At 39.9% G+C, this 23,151-nt stretch overlaps 1 protein-coding gene across 6 annotated transcripts in view; it reads left to right on the forward strand.

Annotated features, from left to right (window-relative positions):
• The window catches only part of agpat4 (1-acylglycerol-3-phosphate O-acyltransferase 4 (lysophosphatidic acid acyltransferase, delta)), a 137,814-nt gene that overhangs the window by 104,341 nt on the left and 10,322 nt on the right, over positions 1 to 23,151 (forward strand). For all 6 annotated transcript variants that reach the window (XM_080200223.1, XM_080200226.1, XM_080200227.1 and 3 more), the window contains exons 5-8: positions 817 to 970; positions 2,674 to 2,776; positions 8,672 to 8,747; positions 11,165 to 11,363. In XM_080200223.1, coding sequence (XP_080056349.1) covers positions 817 to 970; positions 2,674 to 2,776; positions 8,672 to 8,747; positions 11,165 to 11,363 — 532 coding nt within the window. The remainder of the gene's footprint in view (positions 1 to 816; positions 971 to 2,673; positions 2,777 to 8,671; positions 8,748 to 11,164; positions 11,364 to 23,151) is intronic.

Below are 23,151 nucleotides of genomic sequence, written 5' to 3' on the forward strand. Positions count from 1 at the left end.
CTAGAAGAAACAAGAGTCCCACTCGCACCTCTGTACAAACCTTCCTCCAGCCTGAAAAAACATCCATTAACACTGAAATAAAAACAAAATACTCTGGAAATCTGATATAAAACAGAAAATGCTGGATAAACTCTCCATCTGTGGAGAGAGAAAGAGTTAACATTTCAAGTCTACGTGACTTCTTCAGCTGCAAAGGGGTAGAAATATGATGTGTTATATAGTTGGAGCTCAGAGTGCAGAAGATGGAGCAGAAAAGGTCAGGGATCTGTGGAAGCTAAGGATGGATTGACAAAGATGTCATGGATCCAAACGAAGGGAGTCTTAATTAAAAACTAAAAAAGCTGCTGATAATGGCATAGGTAAGGTCAATGTGTTAGTAGGAGAGCAAAGGTTAGCTTCCAGTGAAAACAAAATTAAAGAGCAAGTCTTCAGCTATGGTGTTAGAAAAACACAAACCCCAAATGGTGTGAATGAAGGCTTGAATAAGCACGCAACAGTTCTTTTCCTAATGCAGTCTTCACATTGCATTCACAGAAATTAAGTGTTGAAATTGTTCCTTCACTTCATTTCCTAAATTGGTGTCTTAATGATGTGCCTCATGGCCCAACTTTTGAGAGAATATTTTTAATGCTTCATATGAAACTACTTGAAAGGTCCCACCATTGCAACCGAAAGATTTGATTTTGTTTCCGTCAAACCAAGAATGCAATTTCTGGATCTACGGTTATTTTTAGCGGCATAGTTTTTTTGCCGTAGTACCTACAGGCATACCATCTTGATCACTTTCTTCCTTTTGATACCTTTCCTGATTTGCAGTTTCTGATTCACTGTGAAGGAACGCGATTTACAGAGAAAAAACACCAGATCAGCATGCAGGTGGCTGAAGCAAAAGGTTTACCCAAGCTAAAGTACCACCTACTCCCCCGCACAAAAGGCTTTGCACTCACTGTGCAATGTCTAAGGAATGTAGGTAAGGGCACAAGCGATTATGTTTGTACGAAAGCTACAGCATACTGCTCGAGATGCAAAAAAAAATTGTCTACAAGTTATTTTCTAACCAAGGTTGCGTGGTTTACAAGGTCTAGCTTGCTAGTCCAGAAGTAGGAATGTGAAGCAATCCATGTAGAAGTGAATATAAGCTGCTTTTGATTCTGTTTCAAAGTTATCCTTGTTTTATTTCTTGTTGCCCCATGCTGATGACAATGTGGCTTACAAATTGGGTTCAGGGTATTATTTTATTGCTGCAACTTCTTGAAAAGTATATACTTATGAAAATATTGATAAACCATCACACTTGTTACATAATGCAAACATCATGGCCTCAAAACCAAAAAAGTCTTCTCATTACTTTTATACGTATAACCCAAGAATTTGGGCCAGCATGATTCATGCTTGATAAATGGTGGGTACAATTCTTCTGGGATTCCTGTACCTACTTCTATTGCTGTTACGTTTGATCAGGCCGACTTGTGAACCCATATCCGGCTATTCGCATGTTGGTGACTTTGTTGCGAAGTGGCTATTTTGGACTCTTTTCCCTTTTACAATTTTCGTGTGGTCAGGCTGGCTTTTGGAGACAATGTAATTCACTCTAGCTCAGAAGTTCATGAACCACGATGGAACCCTGGTTTGGAGTCCAGAATTATATAACGGCTAAGTTCAAAAGGTGTTGCTAACTTCGTCATAGTGAAATGCTGCATGATACAGTTTTGATGGATGAAGGGACTTTGTTTTGAAAAGGTTAGTGCCCATCAAGTTGAATGGTGTTGCAAAAGTGAAAATGTCTTCAGGTAAATTTAGAGTACATTATCTGCTGGATACAATGTTGTTTTACATTATAAAAATATTTAAATTCAGATTTGACTGTCAGTTGTTTCGTTTGCATTTGTTTTTGAAATTCAGCTCGGGTATCTGGCTGTTTCAAAACCTTGACATGTGACTGAGTTTCTGGCTGAATTCAGTGGTTTTATTTATTGAGCCCTGGAGATCTCGAAATTAGGAGCATAAATGGGCCATTCAGCCCAGCTGCTCTGCCATTCAAAGATCATGACTGGTTAGATATGATAATCACAGTTCCACTTTACCGTCTTATCTGTGTAACCCTTGATTCTCCTAATGATTAAAAACCTATGCCTATAGAATCTTATTTCAAATGTTTGGCTGAGTTCCAAACCCAATAACTGTTTCAGCACAACATGGGCTATTGATCTTGCTGTCCAGGGGACTGAGTTAAGTTAAATTGAAAGATTTATGACCAGTTTAAAGGTTTATAATGAAGGTAAACCTTTTAACCTAGTCATCTTGGTATCTGCATGCTTCTACATCTGTCTTGAGCTCTCAACAGGAAGCAACAGATTTGAGTTCAGCCTATTCCCCTTAAGAAAATAGTTGGGAGGGAGCATCTGGGCACTGCCTGTCAGGAGGTGGAATCACAATGTTGGGAAATCCACCATCTGCCAATTCCAGCTTCAAAGATAAATCCGTCCTTTTGCCTCAACAACATAATGAAACTGCAGTGATAGACACCAGACATGTAATTTTGACTAAATATGTTTTGTCTTTTAGCAATTGGCCTGTGTTATTATTGGCTTTATTTGAACATGATTCATTTTATAATTGTAGATTATATTTGGCTTTTATTGTATTGTTTTCAACTGAAATTATTTCCTTTAGTTCCAGCTGTGTATGATGCTACATTAAATTTCAGAAATGGTGAAAACCCAACATTGTTAGGAACTTTGCATGGCAAAAAATACCATGCAGATCTACATGTTCGGTAAGATACTGGAGTGCATGTGATTTGTGCAACAAATTTCTGTTGTCTTTTGTTAGTGTTTGGCTCTAATATTTATGTGGGTGGAGGGAGCATGGAGGAAATGATATGTGTGGAGTATGAGATACTGCAACATGTTGATAAAATTGCAGGCCAGGAATGATATGGTGGGGTGGCATTAGGTTGGGGATCGCAGGCCAGGAAAGCGATTGTGGGCTGTGGAATTCATTAGATTGCTGGTGAGGGAAAAGGGAGTAGGGTGGAGCCTAATTTCAGGGGAGGTTAACAAGAACGGGTGGTGGCCTTGTAAAAAAAAAGCTGAAAAAACAATTTGCCTGTCTCGTCCAATAGTCATTGTTTCCCTTCAGCTTCCACTTTTCTTGAGGCCTGGGAACCCCAGCCAACCAGTGTTAAAAGCTGAAGGAGAGAGAAAATCATTAGCAGGCAGCCTTATTAAAATATTAAAAGGAGGACTGTGCATTCCAGATCACAACAACTCACTGAGGAAAGGAAAAAAATTGCTTCTTTTGCCAATCACCATAAATCTGTGTCCTCTGGTTACAGGCCTTTCTACCACTGGAAACAGTCTCTCCTTATTCACCATCAAAACTCTCAATGATTTTGAACACTTCTATCAAACCTTCTCTTCGTCTCCTCTGCTGTAAGGACAACAACCCTAGCATGTTTTATTTTAAACAACCTCATCAACTTGTCCTGTCACCTTCAAAGATTTGTGCACTTGCAGGTCCGGATCTTTAGTCAGAGAGTTATAGATGTTTACAACATGGAAGCAGGCCCTTTTGGCTCAACTTATCTATGCTGGCCAGTTTTTACCGCCTAAGCTAGTCCCAACTGCCTGCATTTGGCCCATATCCCTCTCTACCCATCTCACTCATGTGACTGTAAATACTTTTTAAAAGACAAAATTATACCTGCCTCTACTACTGCCTCTGGCAGCTCATTCCAGATACTCACCATCCTCTGAGTGGAGAAAATGCTCCTCTGGACTTTTTTGTAACTCTCCCCTCTCACCTTACAGTTATACCCTCTGGTTTTTGACTCCCCTACTTTTGGGGAAAAATGTTGACTCTGTGCCTTATTTATGCCACACGTTATTTTATAGACCTCTGTAAAATCATTCGTAAGCCTCCTACACTCCAGGGGGAAAATGTCGTCCCAATATATCCAGCCTCTCCTTTTAAGTTCAACCATCAAATCCCAGTAGCATCCTGATTTGAAATTTTCTGAGCTCTTTCTAGTTTAATAATATCCTTTCATGTAATAGGGGACCAGAACTGTACACATTAGTAAGGCTACACTTGGAATACTGTCTTGTACAACTTCAAGACGTCCCAATTCCTGTATTCACTGCTCTGACCAATGAAACCAAGCGTGTCGAACGCTGCCTTCACCATCTTGTTCATCTGTGACTCCACTTCCGAGGAGCTGTGAACCTGTACTCCTAGATCTTAGTTCTATAACTCTCCCTAACACCCTGTCATTAACTGAGTAGGCCCTGCCCTAATTCAATCTACCAAAATGCATTACCTTGCATTTATCTAAATTAAACTCCATCTGCCATTCATTGGCCCACTAGCCCAATTAATCAAGATCCCCACTGTCCACTGTGCCACCAATCTTGGTGTTATCTACAAACTTGCTAATCATGCCCCATAAATTCTTATCCAGATCATTAATATAAATGACAAATAAGTGAATCCAGCACCAATCCCTGAGGCATGCTGTTAGTCGCAGCCTCCAGTTTGAAAAACAACCCCCTACAACCTGTCTTCTGTTGTGTAGCCAATTTTTTATCCAATTGGTGACCACATCCTGGACCCTGTGAGACTTAACCTTTTGTATAACAACTACCAAGTACCTTTATCAAAGGCCTTGCTAAAGTCCATAAGGACAGCGTCGACAGCACTGCCCTCACTACCTCCTTGGTTACCCCTTCAAAAAAACTCAAAGTTCATGAGACATGATTTTCCACTCTCAAAGCCATGCTGACTATCCCTAATCGGTGCTTGCCTTTCTAATTGTCTGTAGATCCTGTCTCTCAGAATACCTTCTAACAATTTATCCACTACAAACACTGGGCTCACCGGTCTGTACTTTCCAGGCTTTTTCCTGCAGCCCTTCTTAAACAAAGGCACCTCACCTCATTTCTGTTCCTGCATCCTCTGAATCAGAATTGTTACTGCACAGAAAGGTGCCATTTGACCCCTCATTTCTGTGCCAGCTCTCCAAATGAACAATGCATCAGTGCCACCCCCGCATCTTCTCCCCGTAACCCTGCACATTCTTCCTTTTTAGATAATCAATTCTGTCTTGAGTGTCTCGCTTGAACTTGCCTGCACTGTACTCTTCAATAGTATGTTCCAGATCTTAACTGTTTGCTGCATAAATAATTTCTCATCTCACTGTTTCTTTTGCCAATTGTCTTAAATCTAAGCCCTCCTTATCTTGATCCTTCCATCAGTGGGAACAGTTCTTCCTCTGTCTGTCCAGACCCTTCATAAGTTTTGAATACCACTAACAAATCTCCCAACCTTCTGCTTCCCTAAAGGAAACAGTCCCAAATTTGTCTGCATAATTGTAGATCCTCATCCCTGGAACCATTCACGTCTGCAATCTCCCTAATACCTTCACATCTTCCTAAACTGCGGTACCAGAACTGGACTTGGTACTCCATTTGAGGCTAATGTGTTATGCAAGTTTAACAATATTCTTTTGTTCTCTATACTCTTGTTAATAAAGGCTAAGGTGAGATATCATTTACGGCTCTCTCAAACTGTCCTTCCATCTTCAATGATTTACACATATACACCCAGGTCCTTCAACAGCCTCTCCCAGAATTGTACCCTTTGGTTTACATTGTCTCTCTGCATTCTGTATACCAAAATGAATCATTTTACACTTCACTGCATTAAATTTCACCTGCTATTTGAGTACCCATTCCACCAATCCGTCTAGACCATTTCAAGTTCTACACTATCCTGTGTTCACAATACTTCCAAGTTTTGTATCATCCATAAATATTGGAATTGTGGCATGTATATCGCGATCTGAGGCCAATAATATATATTAGGAAGAGCAAGAATCATAGAATCCCCATATTGCAGAAAGAGGCCATCTGGCCCATCAGGTCTGCACTGACTCTCCGAAAGAGCATCCCACCCAGGCTCTCCCCTCTGCCCTGTCCTCCTAATCGTGTACGTCTTTGGGCGCCAAAGTGCAATTTAACATAGCCAGACCACCTAACCTGCTCATCATTGGAATGTGGGAGGAAATCCTTGCAGACAAAGGAAGAATGTATAGATGGCACTACGAACATCCATCTGGACCGCAAGACATCCATCAATCATGACTCTATTTCCTGTCAGTTTCATATCCATGTTGCTACTTTGTGTAACTGCGCTGTTTTTAAAAAAAAATTCTGAACATCTCTAGGAACTGTTGCTCTTTTCTCTTTTTATTCTATCGCTTTCTTAATCTGTGTTTGGACAATTAAAGCACAGAGACACACACATGCATACCGTTCCCTATAATTTTTGCATCAGCCTGTAATTTCCTTGCAGATTTGTTCCTTTACATTTCTCCCACTAATTGATGGTCCATAGTGATGTCATTGCATTTTTTTTGTCCCTTAGCTCCAGCCAAATAGATTCTATCCATGATCCCTCTGAAACATTCTTTTGTCCTGTCATGCCACCCTCATCCTTTTCATCCTTTTCTATTTTGCTGAGCATCTTATGTCCAGGATTATTCAATCCCCACTTCTGCTCTTCTTCGGATCAGGTCTCTGCTCCAGCCACAACATGGCAATCTGAGCCTGTAACTCACTAATTTGCTTTTAAGTGTCCCATTTATTTCACTTGCATCTCTTCATTCTTCATACTAATACGTATCATTTGCCTTTCTCTGTGCTAGATTTCAACCACTGCGTCTTTCCATTTTACCAGTCCATTCATGACCTCCTGATGTACGTTATGGTCCTTCTCATTGTTTACTATTACTCTGTTCCGTCATCTAATTATTCCCTGTGTACCAAATCCAAGTCGTTAACATGTATTCAAAAGAAATGGTGAGTTTGATATTGATCCCTGGGAAACACCACTGTATACTTCTGTCCAGCCTGAAAGGCGACTGTTAACCACTACTGTTTTCTATTCCTTAACCAATCTTCTATCCATGCCACCTCTCCCTTTTTTCATTTTGTTAATCCAGTTAATTGATACTTTGTCAAATATTTTTGAAAACTCATATACTCAAACATCAACCACAATTCCCTTCCTAACCCTCTCCATGACTTTATCAAAGAATGTTAACAAATTAGTCAAACACAATTTACCTTCAAAAAATCTGAGCTAACTTTCATTTCTTTGACCGTATGTTTCAAATTCCAATTAATTGTGCTTAAAAGTATGCCTGCCATTAACATTTACCCTTAATTGTCACATTATTTTGGAGAAGGGTGAAATTTGGCAAAGCACAATAGGCAATGCATTCCATCAAGCTTTGTTCAACACTAATTATCAACAACTGGCAGCTATACACAGGAGCTTGCATTTTGCACTGCTATTTTAGGGTCATAATTTCACACATTTAAGAAAAAAATGCCTAATAATACTAAAATCTCCTCCCTTTAAAATTGGCTAGTTTCATAAATTTGTTAAACTTGAACTTACTAAGGTATTTTGGGAAAAGGGATCAATTTTGAATAGGTTGAAATAATATTCAGTACCTGTTGAATGAAATTTATATTTGAAGGTCTCCTGTCAGAAATGGTGGAGCTCCATGTGAAGTAAATGCTGTCTGAGCCCAGATCTTATCTGATGGCTACGTACCTATAATCTGAAAATGACTGACTCGCTGATGGTAGTGGCATCTTGATAGTTTACCCCCAATGATTTTATGGGCTGTTCAATAAATTGAAGGCACTAAAACTCATGATCAGCAAATCCTATACACTTTGAGATGGTCTGAGTGCATTATCCAAACTTCCAAAAATAACACTTCATAAATTCTCAGCTGTGTCTGTTAGGTTATTCCCTAAAAGGAAAAATGATGGCTTCGGATTTGTATTTCATACTTCATGACTACAGCACTGCTCTACGAGTAGAACTTTGACTACCTTCACCAAAAGGTAGCATGGTGGCACAATGGTTAACACTACTGTCTCACAGCACCAGGGACCCAGGTTTGATTCTAGCTTTGGGTGACTGTGTGGAGTTTGCATGTTCTCCCTTTGTCTGTGTGGGTTTCCTCCCAGAGTCCAAAGAGGTACAAGTTAGGTGGATAGTCCATGCTAAATTGACCCTTAGTGCCCAAATGTGTTCAGGTAGGTGGATTAGCCAGGGTAAATGTGTAGGGGTGGGCCAGGGTTGAATGCTCTTTCAGAGAGTTGGTGCAGATATGCTGGGCTGAATGGCCACTTTCTGCAGGTAGAATTCTAAGGGTGGGATTTTCTGGTTTCTCAAAGATGGGAGATGGCATGCTGTTCGATGGTGGTGGGATTCTCTGGTCTCACCGCTGTTAGTGGGATTTCCCATTGAAGTCACCCCATACCTTCAGTGGGGTAATCCTTAGGTGGAGGTATGCTGACATTGGAACCAGGGAATCCTGCTGCTGTGGATTCTCTGGCCAGTGTGTATGTTCAAGGTAGCCCAAAAACCAATTGAGGATGAGCAATAAATGATTTGCTGGCAACATCCACATCCCAAGAAAGAATAATGAGAAAACATAGATTTTTCTTTTTAACTGTATTAAAAATATCAGCCCAAGAAAGTTTGTTTATTGTTATAATGGAAGGAGACATGGTGTTTGTTTCAAATTTATGTAGTATGAATATTTTTGATGTATTAATGTTTTAAAGCTTTTCTTGCTGATCTACAGACGCATCCCATTGGAAGAGATTCCTGAAGATGAAGGGGGATGTGCTGCCTGGCTTCATAAACTGTACCAAGAAAAGGTAAGTTTGTCAGTTCAATGGTAAAGAAATATTAATCGACTCATTTATGACCTGTTTTCTGTAAGGCAACAGTAACCCAACTCATATTTGGTCCTGAAGTGATTTAAGACCATAAGAAATTTTTAATCACAAGTGGATGGCAAACCAAACAAGACAGAACATGACTTGTTTGTTTGTATGCTGAAATCGTAACATTGTGCACATTGGTCATGTATGTAAAAATAGAAAATGCTGAGCAGTTTTACATTGAGTAACGTCAATGACAAAATTAATATTTTAGTTTGATCTTTCATCAGAACCAAAAAAATGTTGAGATGCTTCAGATTTAAGGGTAAAGGAGCAAGGAAAGAAAAGAACGCAACAAAGGATGTGTGATGATTGGAGGGCAAGCAAGATAATGACCAGAGGTTTGAAAATTTAAAGAGTAGATTTGTCCTGAGGCAAATGGGAATAGCAGAATTATTATCAACAGTTGCAGTTGGATGAATAAATGGCAGCAGAGATTTTGATCTGGAATTGTTGAACCTAATGTGTTAAGTCACAAGACTGTGAAGTGCTTCATTAGAAGGCCCATACTTTTGCAGAAGGATTTGACAGTGAACTGTCAGTACTTGCCATCATTTCTCTTTTAAACTAACTGCACCTCAGGATTTGGCATGTGGGCAGATTGAATTGTGATCTGTTGTGCATTGCTTAGCCACAGACTATGCTGTGCCCCTACCAGAGCTAGAAATCACTGGAATTTATAAATGTGGCAAGAAGGACCTGTCTTCTATCATGCAACTTTTATTATGTGGGTCACGCATTGTGATATTACACTTACTAGGCCCAGGCTGCAAACAGAAATATTGTAAGTCTGTTTTACCTCAACCCCTCTCGTTGTTTCATGCCACTTGCCTAATGGCAGGAAAACCTCAAACCTAAATTTAGATTGAAATGATGATGTATCAGGCTAAATCAGTTTAGTTATGTTACTGACAGGATGGAGATGGACAAATTGCACTGATTTTCTCTCTCCACCTTGTCTAAGCAGACGGTGTTTTGAATTATTTTTAAAGTATGCAGTGACTTGTTTTGCCAAACTTTTGTTTGTGAGATCCAGTTTATTAATAAACCACAGCAAACATGTGGCAGCAATAACTCAAAGTTAGTTTATTTCAAATTCAAAACCTGGGCAGGGGACAGAAAAATAAGTTTTGCAACATGAGGTATGAACAGTACAAGGACCACAGACATTAATATTCAAGTTATTTTCAGAGCCAATGTACAATATGGAAGACTGTCACATAGGATTTGGAGTTCAGCTGGCTGAAGATGAGAGTTTTGGATTCATTTTGCAGTTGGTGTGGGTATCACAGTTGAAGTAGGCATACACAGACTGCGTTGGTTCAGTAAGCAATGGTAAGGAATTTTCCAGTAGAGACAGGTTTGGAGAAGCTGAGAGATGGTAACCAATTGTTTGCTCAGCTGAAGTCCTTTCCAGTAGATAAAACAGCAGACTGAGGATTTTTGTGTTCTCAAAGGCATATAGAGACTTTTAAATGGCCACTCAAATCACATGATCGTTCTCCACAATAATTTCCAAAAAGGATATGTGTGCAGTGTGTGGAACTAATTTTGACTTCAGGACTGATAACTTCGCAGTCATTAGTTGTTGGAAGAGCTACCATGTGCATTGAAGGCCTGGTGTTTGGAAGTTGTTGTCTAGGCAGAAATTTTACCACCCTGCCCGCCACAGGAATCTGAGCAGGCAAGGGAAGACCTTAGGAAAGTCCGTTGATCTCAGGTGGGCTTCTATGGTTTTGGGATGAGGTGAGGCTGTAAAATCTCACCCATTGACTCCACTAGGAAGGTGAGCTCATTGAATGCCAATGCCAACCCTATGGCCCTTTTGAAATGGGCTTAGATAGTTACAAATCTAATAAGAGTCTGCAAGCATAATGAATTTTGCTTTCTGTGATGACAAGGGTCTGTACAATGAAGTGCAAGATACAACTGGTTGAGAAAATAATTATTTTGACCCCAGACAAAGGGATAACCTGTGGTTGTGTGACTGGGAAGAAACCAGACCATGTGGAGGAAACCCAGGCAGACACAAGGAGAACGTACAAACTCCACACACAGTGACCCAAGCCAAGAATCTAACCCGCATCACTGGTGCTGTGAGGCAGCTTGAAGTTGAAACTTCTTGGGCAATTGCAACAGAATTCAACGTGTCTGAAATTCCACAGATCATGGCATGCATTTTAGTCATTCATTCAGTTTCCTTTCTGGAGATTGGATGATTTGGCCCATTAATACTCTGTTTACAGAAATGACCAGAACTATCTAAGCAGTACGTACAGACAATATGATGGATGAATCTTTGTTTAGAATCATAATTTTTACTAAATATACTATCCTGTTCCTAATTCTAGGATCTGCTGCAGGAGGAATACTTCAAAAGAGGCTCTTTTCCAGGCACTCCAGTTGTACCACCAAAGCGACCATGGGTCCTTGTAAATTGGCTGTTCTGGGCTGCATTGCTGCTGTTTCCTTTATTTAAACTAGTTGCTAATATGATCTGCAATCGATCTTCCTTGACTCTCATCACTTTTTCACTTATCATTGTTGCAGGTAAGTCATATGGATTTGTGTTCCCATCAAGAATGTGAAGCATGTGCTCAGCATGAGTTTGAGTTGTGAAAAATGAACATGCTGTTTCTGCTAAATACCTTCTGGATTCTGGAGGAGGTTTGGCAAAAATACCCTTTTTTGAAGGCTCCATTGCTGATTTCCAAAGCATTTTTTTAACCTGAAGAGTTCCTATTTAATATATACAGCTGCTGCACTTTGAGTAACAATTATATTTCAGAATTTATTCAGATTCTGTCTTAAAATGTTTATTCCTGGACATCAACTTATGTCACAGTTGCATGTAGAGATTTGATGGTAGTGCATGTGCATGCTATCTTGGACTGAAGATGGGCATCATGGTTGAAATATGTTTTTTTCATCTTGTTGTATTTTCCTTGTCCTTCATGTTTTAACTCCTTTACCTGTAATTAAAAGATAGCTAGTGAAAGACTGGATCAGCAAGTGTTATAATTATTATTGGGCAATATATAAATTCAAAGAGATGATTATCAGTGTATAAAATCTTGTCTATGCTTACACTTACTGATCTGTTCATTACCAAGGCTCTGCAGGAAGCCTCTATGTTCAACTTTTCATTCCTCATTACTATACACCCAAATCCACTCTTGTTAAGCCCCATATATCTGCCGCTGCTGATTTATGATACTAGTCTTTCCGAAAAAATGCTGAATTTGATCCTGATCTACGTATATTTGCTTGACCTTGCTTCCCCATCTCTACATGTTAACAATACATCCTCCACTCTTCTTCTTCCTTCCCTCATTGCTCTTTTCGAGCACTTCCCACATCTTGGCAGCTCTCTGGCTCAAAGTCACCATCAAGGAGATCCGATGCCAGATCAGTCTTCAAACTGACAGTGAGCGTTTGACAGGAAGTACCTCCATTAGTTAACAAAAGTTCTAAGTGTACGGAACAGTTCTGTTCAACACACACCTCTACAGCAGTGAGCTTTGGTACTGACACATAAGAGCACTAGAAACATTCTTTCAGTAATGTCTGTGTTGCATCCTCCCGATTCAGTGATTGTTCAACAAAAATGACTATCATTTAGCCACTCCACAAGCATTCAGAGCAAACTCCTGCAAAATCAACTTTAATAGATTGGACACTGGATGGCTGGAAAGTGTTTTCCCCACCATGGAGCAATTAGGGATGGGCAATAAATGTATCCCTATTCAGCAACACTCGCACACCATGAATAAACAAAACAGATCCTGTTTTCTCAAATGGCCAGTGTTCTAAAGAAAATGCTTCAAAGGCAGTCTTGAGCTTTCCTTGAACGGCAGTGTTGACATTAATGATTGATAGCAAACTCTTTTCAATCATTCCAAATGTCAGTAACTTGTCCATCGTACTTTTGAGTCCTGTCTTGAAGATGAAGCAATGCGGTAGCGGAGAAGAAAATGAAGGAAATCCTGCAGTTCTGATCCCTCGTGGGACATCTTGCACCATGTGCCCAAAAATCTGTGGGCTCAAAATTCACTTTTGTGAAAATCCTGCTCCTGAGTAGACTTTCTCCTCAAACAAGGGACAGCCAATGACAAGGTTTCTTTAGTAGGTCTTTTGGCTGACTTTTCTCAAAGAGCTTCTATCTTAATATCTATTCATAGTTTTAAAAACACTGTTTTTCAAAACCATTTTTTCAAGCATTCATACTAATTCCTCCTCCTTTGACATTCATTGAGTACCATGACATATTTTGTATGTTTAAAGGCAGTCTATATGCAGTTAATGAGGTAGGATTAAATTTGGGTAAAACTTCCATGTTCTTGATTGAATGATCTGTAACCAACTAATATCGTATCTGAATCATGGGTAATGGCTGTATGGATGAGGTGCAGATGAATGGATGGCATCTGTGAAGTTGTACACTGGCAAGCAATCAATCCCTTCAGGGAGGGAAAACAGACTAAAGAGAAAGGTGAAACAGGGGCTTCTTGGGTATTGTGGTTCTTGCAAGTAGGGTTTATAAACCATTGTTAATTTACATGATCATGTATTTTTTTTGAATAACAACTTCTATGTGATTTTAATGCACCAAAACACAATGTGGCATTGGATCTGAAATAGAAGAAATGGAAAGGGTTGAAGAAATGTATTTAGGCAATGGGTTTAGTAAGATAATTCCAGAAAAGAGCAAAAAGATGGAATAAAGTTACTACCAATGGTTGTGCAGTAGAATAGTGGAGCAAAGGTTGGAATCCATGTTAGAAAGGAGGTCAAAGCATGGGAGCTGGTGGGAAGTTTTGCATTGAGCAAAGCTCTGGAAGGGTTTGTAAATAACATTTGGAAATTCCACTGCAGTGAAGTTAAGGGGTAGTTTGTAAGTGAACTTTGGTCCAAGATAGAAAGAATGTGGTTGGTGAACATTCTATTTAAGATCTGGCGACTAAGTCTGGTGAGGCAGGTGTTGAAGGTGATCTTGTCGATTGCAAAGGTGTGGATGGATGTTTGTGTTATTTGGTGGGATAGGGCAGATGAATGGTGGGTGAAAGACATGGGTATGCTGAGTATTTTGGAGATTTGAAGTAAATGATCATGGAAGTTCACTCACTAATTGTCAGAAAGGGATAATGAGCAGAGTTTCTGGCAGGAACTATTAGATCAATTTGGAAAATTAAAGATGTGTTGATAGGTGAGGATGGTGGAGGAGATGTCAGGCCATGGTTGATTATTGTGACAACTAAAGAAGCAGTAAGCATGCCTAAAGAAAAGGAGCAATATGAACACTGACCTCAGTACAGAAAGTTGTTTGCTAGAACACTGTTTTGGATAAGTACAATGAGAGATGAGTCTGGTTGGTTTGGTGATGGAGTAATAACTATTGTGGGTTGGATCTTGGAATGAGGTTTGGACTGCAGCCAGAGAGCTAAGGAGCAAACTTCAGTTTTGGAGATCCAGAAATGTATTAACTCCTGCATCAGAGGTAAGGACAGTAGAAGAGTTGAAGAAGTTATTCAAAATATGTTTGATTAATATACCTTGATGAAATTTCTAGTTTTTTTCACTTGTAAATCAGGAAAATTTTTAGTTTGTGAAGATCCAGTTTGATCATAACACATTTCGGGGTAGGATTTTCATTCCCTGGTTCCAATCCTGCCTTTAGCATAAACTGCAGATCAGGAGCCCACCAATGCTGATAGCAGGTCCCAGAGGGAAATTTTAGGGGAAGCAGACAATTAATGGCTGTCTCTGGGCCCTCTGTTCAATTAATGATGGTGGGCTGGCCCCCAAATCTGGAGTGCCAATAGGAAACCATCAAATGGACGCTGCAGTTGTAGATGAGAGAACTTGAAGAGTTTACAATATTTTAAAATGTCCACATCTCCTGGGCTGTCACTGTGGAGGGGTTGGGGGGATGGCCTAAGTGGCCACTTGCTGCAACTTAAAAAATTTAGGCAGGGTCAAGAGAGTGCCCTGTAAATTGGTCTAATTATCTACTCACTGCTTGCGGGCAGTTAACAATCCCACCCCTCAAGCAGCTGCCTTCAAGATATGCCAGAGCCTGGGTGCTATCACAAAATTGCCAGCATATCTGCCTCCTAGCTCACTTCCAATGCTCTACAAAAATCATGTGTGAACAGATTTAAACTGACCCTCAAGAAACAGAAAAACCATAAAAAGGCTGACTTTTCATCTTCCTAATAGCACTGTGGGTGTACCAGTGCCAGGTGGAATGCAATGCTCAAGAAGGTGGCTTCCACTACCTTCTGAGGGCATTTAGAGATGGGTAACAAACGCTGGCCTTGACAGCCCATGAAAATGTTTTTGCCTCCAAATAAATACATACTAATACCCATTTATTTCTGAATAATTTAAATTTTGATTCAAATTTAGATACTCAAGTTGGTTGATTCTGGAAATGATTTAACATTTAAATAATTGGTGTAATGTTAGCATTCTACAAGATTGTGATGTTTGAGTCACTGCTGAATAATGAGTTTTAGGTAAGCAATATACTCCCACAGCACAAACTATTGAAATTTACTTTTACTTTCTCTTTCTCTAATGGTTGTTCATGTTTGCATTGTAAATTAGAAAAGCAACTTTTTTACTTTGTCACTATTTTTATATGTGGACACGCTGAGAATAGATATAACAGGGGTCACATCAATTCAAAAGCAATTAAATTAATGAACCAGGAAAGTGCATAGTCTTCTTCCTATTGTTTGAGTTCTTTTCTTAAAAAAAAAGAATTTCCTGATACACCAGGATCTCTGTTTTGAGGCTGCTGTGTACTATGACTGTCAGGAGGCATTGGCTGCTCTAATAACTTGGAAGCACATTGGAAATTTGTGGCCCTAATCATACATGGGACACTCAAGAGTAAGTACAGCATTTTGAGCCATAGTATTTTAACATGGCCATCTCACTATAATTTTACTTCTGGGTTTAGTACCAGTGGCATGGTTCGGAACTGCATAGTATGGTATTACCTGGATTATTTAAAGGGCCATTCCCTAGGTAGATTTGGAGACCTTGGGTCTTGGAAGCTAGAGAAGATGAATGGATTTGGGAAAGTCAAAGCCTGCTTTATTGGCACCCTCTTTAATCTGCAGAGAAAAGGCAGAGAAAGATGCTCTTCCCCAGCAATAGGAGGAAGAAACTTGCTACTTCCATTAAAAGCTCCTACAGGAGGTGGCTGAGGAGATCAGAATATTGTGCCATGCTCCTCAACTTAGTGCTGGAAGCACTTAGTGACACATTTACCTACATTTTATTAAATGCATCCCTCTGCATCCTCTACCTACTCAACCTACTCCATGACATCAATTCTCTCATCCACTTATCTTGCAAGCGTGCTCATCCTTTTCTTTCTCTGCACTTACTAACAAAGAACAACACAGCACGGGAAACAGGCCCTTCGGCCCAACGAGCCCGCACTGCCATCTTTAATGTGTTTTTCCTCCTCCACCCTTGACCCATGTCTGTGCTTATGGTACCCCCAGTGGAAACCAGATTAAGGGGAGAATAATTTAGGGACAATTTGTTACACCAATCAGCCTAAGAGTACATCTTTGGGGTGTGGGAGAAAACCAGAGCACCCGGAGGAAACCCATGCAACCACAGGGAGAATGCGCAAACTCCCACAGGCACTGGCCCAAATCCATGTATCTGCACAGCTAACAGTGATAGTCACAGCTGTTGTGGTGCCCATCTGCTGGTCCAGTTTTAAGCATACACAATTGATGCGAAGTACTAGGCTACTCTCGAATCATCCAAGAGCAGCCTACGCACGACCCACCGTGTTCGTGCCCCTCGTTAGACAACAAGGTGGACCGACGCACCCATCTATACCCATAGATTACATACCCATCTATCCATCCATCCATCACTGCAACCCACCTTCATCCTTGGACAACTTGCAGTCTATTCCTCATAATCACCTTCACTTTAAATGCACTGTATCCATCCATGGACTGTCCCCTGAGAAGGGGGAAGGGCAGACATGAAAGAGATGCAGAATACAACAGAGAGGGAGAGAACTCGAGTTGAGTCTGCACAAATGATGATTGCAAAAGAGAAAGCAACGGAGATGGGTGACATCCTGGCATCCCTGGCCATTGGCGGTGGAGATCCTGCTGGTGACTGACTTAAATATATACCACATTGTCATGTTAGCGTATTTGAAGCAGGGAGTGAAACATGATCATCATTGTAATGATAAGTTACACTATTTTTGACCTGCACTACTAATGAATATCTCTTCTCTCCACCAGGGCTGCAAGAGTACATGATTGTGGACCTCTCAAAAAAAAAAAGATGATTTTGTTCTGAAGGAGCACTGTCACATGACTCCTGCTTACCATGCACCAACTCAGATATTCTCATTTGGTCTATTAGGTAGATGGATAGGTTTTCAGTTGATGACTTGCAAGTGAGCAAGAGCTGTCAGTGGTGGTAGGGACGGCTGTGGAAAATCTGTATCGGAGGTGCATTTCTTTCCAAGCTCTGTTCATCTGAACACATGCAATTCCATAATAACTACTGATGTGAAGGATATTCATTGGAGAAGGATATTCATTGCAGAGAATATGCAACATACTGATTGGCTTTCCAATTAAATTGTTTGTAAAGGGATTGGAAAGGTCCACCTTGAGCATGAGTGGGATGATGTTGCAGGATATTATGATTTTGTTTTGCATGGACAGAATGGCCAACTCCGTGGAACATCAAACATGGCAGTCAAATGTTTCACAGATACTTTGGTGCATTGCTGTGCACTGTGTCTGGATGCTGATATGTCAGTTGTTTTGAAAAGAATAGCAGATACTTTAGCCTTACAGGGCTTCAGAAGCTTTCTTCCAGCTGAGATGGTAACCGTGAAATGTGACAATTACGCTCCTCACCCATCTTTACTTCAATTTGTGCCTGATGTGCTGCTTAGTGTTCAATGGCAATTGGCTGCTGCTGATGGGGCCCCAAAAGCTGGAGATTCACTGCTGAAATACTCTCGGATGATGAAGGGATTTGAACAGCTTGCCCCTAACTCTGCTGAAGTCATAAGGGTTGCACCACTTAGGGTAGTAGGAAAGGGAAGTATTTTGTAATTGCATAAGGATCATGTGCATGAGAAAACGAGTGTTTTCAAATTGATGTTCTTTACTAAAATTACATGAATTTTACTGGTTTCCACCACTTGCATCTTACCATCGTTGATTGCTGGGAGGTAAATCACCTTTTTTTAACTTGAATGGGAGTTGATGGTGACCAAAGGGCTGATGTGCACAGGGTAATTGGTTGTGTTAGTGACATGGGTTACAAGATTGCCTTCTCCAGGGGATCTCACTCCACTTTTGCTCTGGTTGGACAGAACCAGCCCTGATTCTTAATCACACATCTAGTTTAGTATTAGTGTGGAATGGAAATTCCTACAGTGCAGAAGGAGGCCACTCATCTCATCAGTTCTGCTCCAACTCCGTTCCCCACCATAACCCCTGGCATTTATAGGCTAATCCACCTGACTTGCACATCTTTGGACTGTGACAGGAAACCAGACCACCTGGAGGAAATCCATGTAGACATGGATTCCATGTAGGCTCCACTTGGTCATCCAAGGCTAGAACTGAATCTGGGTCCCTGGAGCTGTGAAACAGCAGTGTTAACCACTATGCCATCCTTTTGCTTTTTGCCAGTGCATTTGTAGTACAAACACAGTCTTAAATAACAATGCATCAGTAACATTTAGAGCAAATCCAGTTAAAGCATTGTTAGGCTATGAGATCTGAAACCCCAAGGTATGTTATGAAGTTAGACTCAACCCCAACTATTTGCTATTAATATGAGAAAAGGATATTTCACTTCAGCCAAGATTTTATTGACAAACTAGGGAGCTTTTATCAAAATAAAACTTATTGAACAGTGCAGTTTAACTGTAACAAATGAAATACTTAATATTTAACATTTGAACAATACTTAAACATGACCAGATACAATTAAATGCTAAACTGTCAAAATTCTTGCCAATTCGAGCAATATTCCTCTTGCTTAAAACCCCTCTTCAAAATCAGTTAGCAAACACAGGCTTGCGTAATATCCTAGAGCTTTTTGAACACCTTTAGAGAAAGAGAATCTTCTCAATGTTAGAGAGAGAGAGAGCCACCCCTTTTAAACAGCTCTGGTCAGCAACTGCTCTTGACTTTAAATATGGTTTTTGATGACAGTACCTCAGTCTCCTTATCTTTACTCTTTGATTTCTCCTCCTGTCTCAACCTGTGCCTTTGTGATCTTGTTACTACACAGTTAGAAAAAATCCCAGGATATGCTTCCTGCAACACCTCAGTTTGGTTTTCCGCTGGCTTTTCAACTCCAGTAGGCATCATTCCCACATATGAACCAGCAATGCTGTTGCCCAGGATAAACTGTATCCTTGAGAAAGGTAATTTCTCTATTGCTCCAACCACCATTTCACCATTTTTCATCAGACTTCCAACCATACCTTGTATAAAGGATCACTACTTTTTTCACCATGAATTCCACATACAGCCACCTTTTCTGGCAATACTTCTCCTGAACTACATATCTCTTGCCATTAAAAATGGACTTACTGCTATACCTCAAGATAGTAACTTCTTTACCTACTCCTCCTTGTACACATGGATAAACTGTAACCACACAAGTAAATTCTTTAAAGAGAACTGACACTTCTTAACAAAATCTTGAACAGGTGTTGCACCTCTTTAGCTTTGACTATGGTTTCCTTTACTGCTTTGAGAAACCCACTGGCTTATCTTATTTTACTACGACTATTTTCCCAGTGCTTTTCTTAAGCCACCAACATTGACTTTGTGGCTAACTTTATTACAGTGAAAATATCTTAAGTTTTTTTTATTTCTCTTCCAACCTCATGTGTTTCTTTTTTAACCTAGAGTAAACTATCCTTGCGGTCTCCACCAAGAACCCACTTGCTTCTACCACCTGAGGATTTCTCTTTTCCCAGTTTCTATTCCTCCCAGGCTGAAACTAATGTCGAAAGCCAAACTTCGATTTATGGACTAACTCATAATCAACTGCCATTTCTATTGCCAATCTAGCAGCTTTAATCCTTTGTTCTTTCACATGAGTTCTCACTACTTTGGGAAGTGAATTTTTAAACTCTTTAAAATTTCCCGAAGAGCGGCTGTCTTGAATGCTGTTATTCAGCTTTCAAAGTTACTTTGTTCGATTTTTTTTTTTCAAATTCTATATATGTTTGACCTGGTTCCTTCCTTAGATTTCTAAACTTCTGTCTGTAGATTTGTGATACTAGTTCATACGCACTTAAAGCGGCTATTTTTCACCCATCATAATGCCTACATACTTCCTCTGATAATGATGCAAATGCTTCACTGTCTCTACCTACCAACTTTGAACCAACAATATCCACATGATCTGTGGCCATTTTACTTAGTACTTTCTCAAATGAAATTTTAAAAAGCTTCTAAATCCTTCTTATCAAACTTTGGCAATATTTAAACAGATCCCCATCAGGCCTTTGACTATGATGGTTTGTTTCTTCCTCACTGTCCTCATCACTACTCTGAGCTCTTAACATTGCCTCGCCAGTTTAAGTTGACATTTACTTTTACTTTTCGGTTTCAGAAATTCAAAAAATCTTTCACTTTCCCCCTCTTTCTCTTGAGTTTTGTTCTGCAATTGCTTTTCTTTACCCTTTTATTATCCCAGGGCTATTCTTGTTTTTTCTTTTTCTGCTGCTTTTAATTGCAGTTCTAACTGTCTGAATTTGTTTTTACTTGTTCAAACTATATTAATTCTTTTCATTCCACTGTGATTGCCCCTCTCTCTCTCTCTTTTGCCATTCTCTTTCTCTTTTGTTTCTAATTCATGCTGTTTCATTTGCAACTGACTTCTAGCTAATTTTAGTGCTTCTGGCAATTTTAAACGCTGCGCTCTCACTGCAGAGATAGTAATGTGCTGGTTAAAATCTTCCAGAATTCCATTGAATCTGGAATAATCCCAATGGATTGAAAGTTAATAAATTTAACTATGCTATTCAAGAAAAGAAGCAAGAAAGCAGTGAACTACAGGCCAGTTAGCATGATATCAGTTGTTGGAAATACTTGAATCTATTATTAAGGAAGCCCTACTGCACTTAAAGCATAGTATGAACAGACGAAGTCAACATTGATTTATGAAAGCAAAATCATAATGACAAATTCATTATAATTTTTGACGATGTAACTTGTAGAATAGACAAGTGGGAACCAAATAAATAGTTGTTTGGTAGCATGAATAAAAGACAATTTTTTTGCCAAAGCTTTCTGTCTTGCACTTAACAGGACATTCGCAAGAGTACAATGTGAGGGAGATTAGCAAATTTATAGTATGACACGAGTCTTGATTAGTTAGCAAGTGAACTCTGGTAAAAGACATTGCCATGGAGCAAGGGTTTCCAAATTGGTGTCCACTGACCCCCAAGGATCTGTGAAGGATCTGCAAAACTGCTGGCCATCATGTGACTGGTAAACGCTGATTCGACCATGCAAAATTCAAAAATTAACCTTCTATCATTTCAGACCTTGAGAATATGTGCACCCATAGAGTCAGTTTCAATAAAACAAAATAAGTGACAGCCATTCATTGGTTCACTCGTCCGGGCAATGCCTTGACCACAGTCAAGCTGCCTGGTTTAAATTTCAAACAGTGCATGGCAGTTAACTCAGTCACCATCAACTGGTGCATTCTCAATGGTAAGGTTTCCCTAACTTTGAGCCATGGAACTTCTAATGATCTCCAAAGAGCACTGGGGAATTCCAAACATTCTCATGATTTTGATGTCTTTTTGCTGTGAAATAGCCGTTTAAATGGCAAACAGTGCTTGGCGGTTAACTGCCTGTTACCTTTAACTGGTGCATTCTCCATTGTCAACGCCTCTACCAATCAGTAAATTTGTTGAATTTCCTTGCATTGTATGCTTGTGGATGTCCTGCTGAATGAGCAAGATGAAAAGCTTTGACAAAAAAAATCAATTTTTTTCAGAAGTAGTATACTTGAATTTCCAAAAGGCTTTCATAAATTCCCATACACAATTTAGTGGCTTGTGGAATTGGGAGTTATATATTAGCAGGGATGGAAGATTTTTAATGGGCAGAGAGTAGGGATAACTGGCATTTTAAAATTGACATACTGTGAATAGCGAAGAACCAGAGAATCAGTGCTAGGGTCTCAGCTATTTACTATTGATATTCATGACTTGTTTGAGGAGGTGGCAATACAAAGGTAAGTGGGAATGTAAGCTGAGAGGACGACGCACCTACTACAAGGAGATGTAGATAAGTTGCGTAAATGAGCAACAAAGTGGCAGATAGTGTACAATGTGGGCATGTGTGAGGGAACTCACTTTAGTAGTATGGAAAGAAAAGTGGAATTTTTTTAAGAGGTGTGAAACTTGTAAATGTTGGTGTTGAGAGGGACAAGGAACACAAAGTTAGCATACAGATACAGCAAGCATTTAGGAAGGCAAGTGGCCTTATTGTAAGGGGATTAGAGTAGATACTTGGTCTACTGAGTTGTGCCTCATGTAATTTGCACAGCAACTTGTATGCATGGAAAGTCCACTTGAGTACTCCCTTTTATTCCACAGACTTTGAGGGTGTTTCTGGGGGCTGTTTTTTTTCCCAGCTGCTGTTGGAAGTCTGCTGAGCTTGTTCATGATGGGCCAACAGTTACGTTTTCTTCCTTTTGAGGTTGACGTTTTGTTTTGGGCCTTTAGAAGGAGTCAAATTTGCACTTCCGTGGATTCAGTGCAAGTCATGGAACTATTTCTGTTTATACTTTTTCACCCAATCTTCTGCCATCTCAGTACCTTACAAGTGGCTATTACTCAAGTGAACCTTCACTTTTAGTGTTGGTAAGCGATTTGATAGGCAACTGATCACTCAGCGTTCACTGAGTATTTCAAGTAGGAATTACTCTGTGATTGTGGGTGAGAATCCTTGAATCCCCATCCCCAAGTGTTCCTTCCTCTGTCCCAGTAGCTAATAGCAAAGATTCAGCCTTTAAGCCTTGCGTAGCCCATCTTTGCACAAAGTTTGAGCCATCAGGAGAGCTTGGACTTGCGTATTTCTGAACAGTTTAATGATGTGGCCATAACTATGCTCTCACATTCATGAACAAAATAGGCTTGGCTTTTGTTAATAATGGATATGTATTAGTAAAAACTCAATCTTTTTTCACTTTACAAAACAGAATTTTCTGAGCAAGAAATAATCTGAAAGCAAATGAGCATGTGATTAATAGAAAAATCGGGCTGCTTTTAGCTGTTTGT

The sequence above is a fragment of the Carcharhinus amblyrhynchos genome, chromosome 12, assembly GCF_965287045.1.
Source record: "Carcharhinus amblyrhynchos chromosome 12, sCarAmb.v2.hapA, whole genome shotgun sequence".
NCBI lineage: Eukaryota > Metazoa > Chordata > Chondrichthyes > Carcharhiniformes > Carcharhinidae > Carcharhinus > Carcharhinus amblyrhynchos.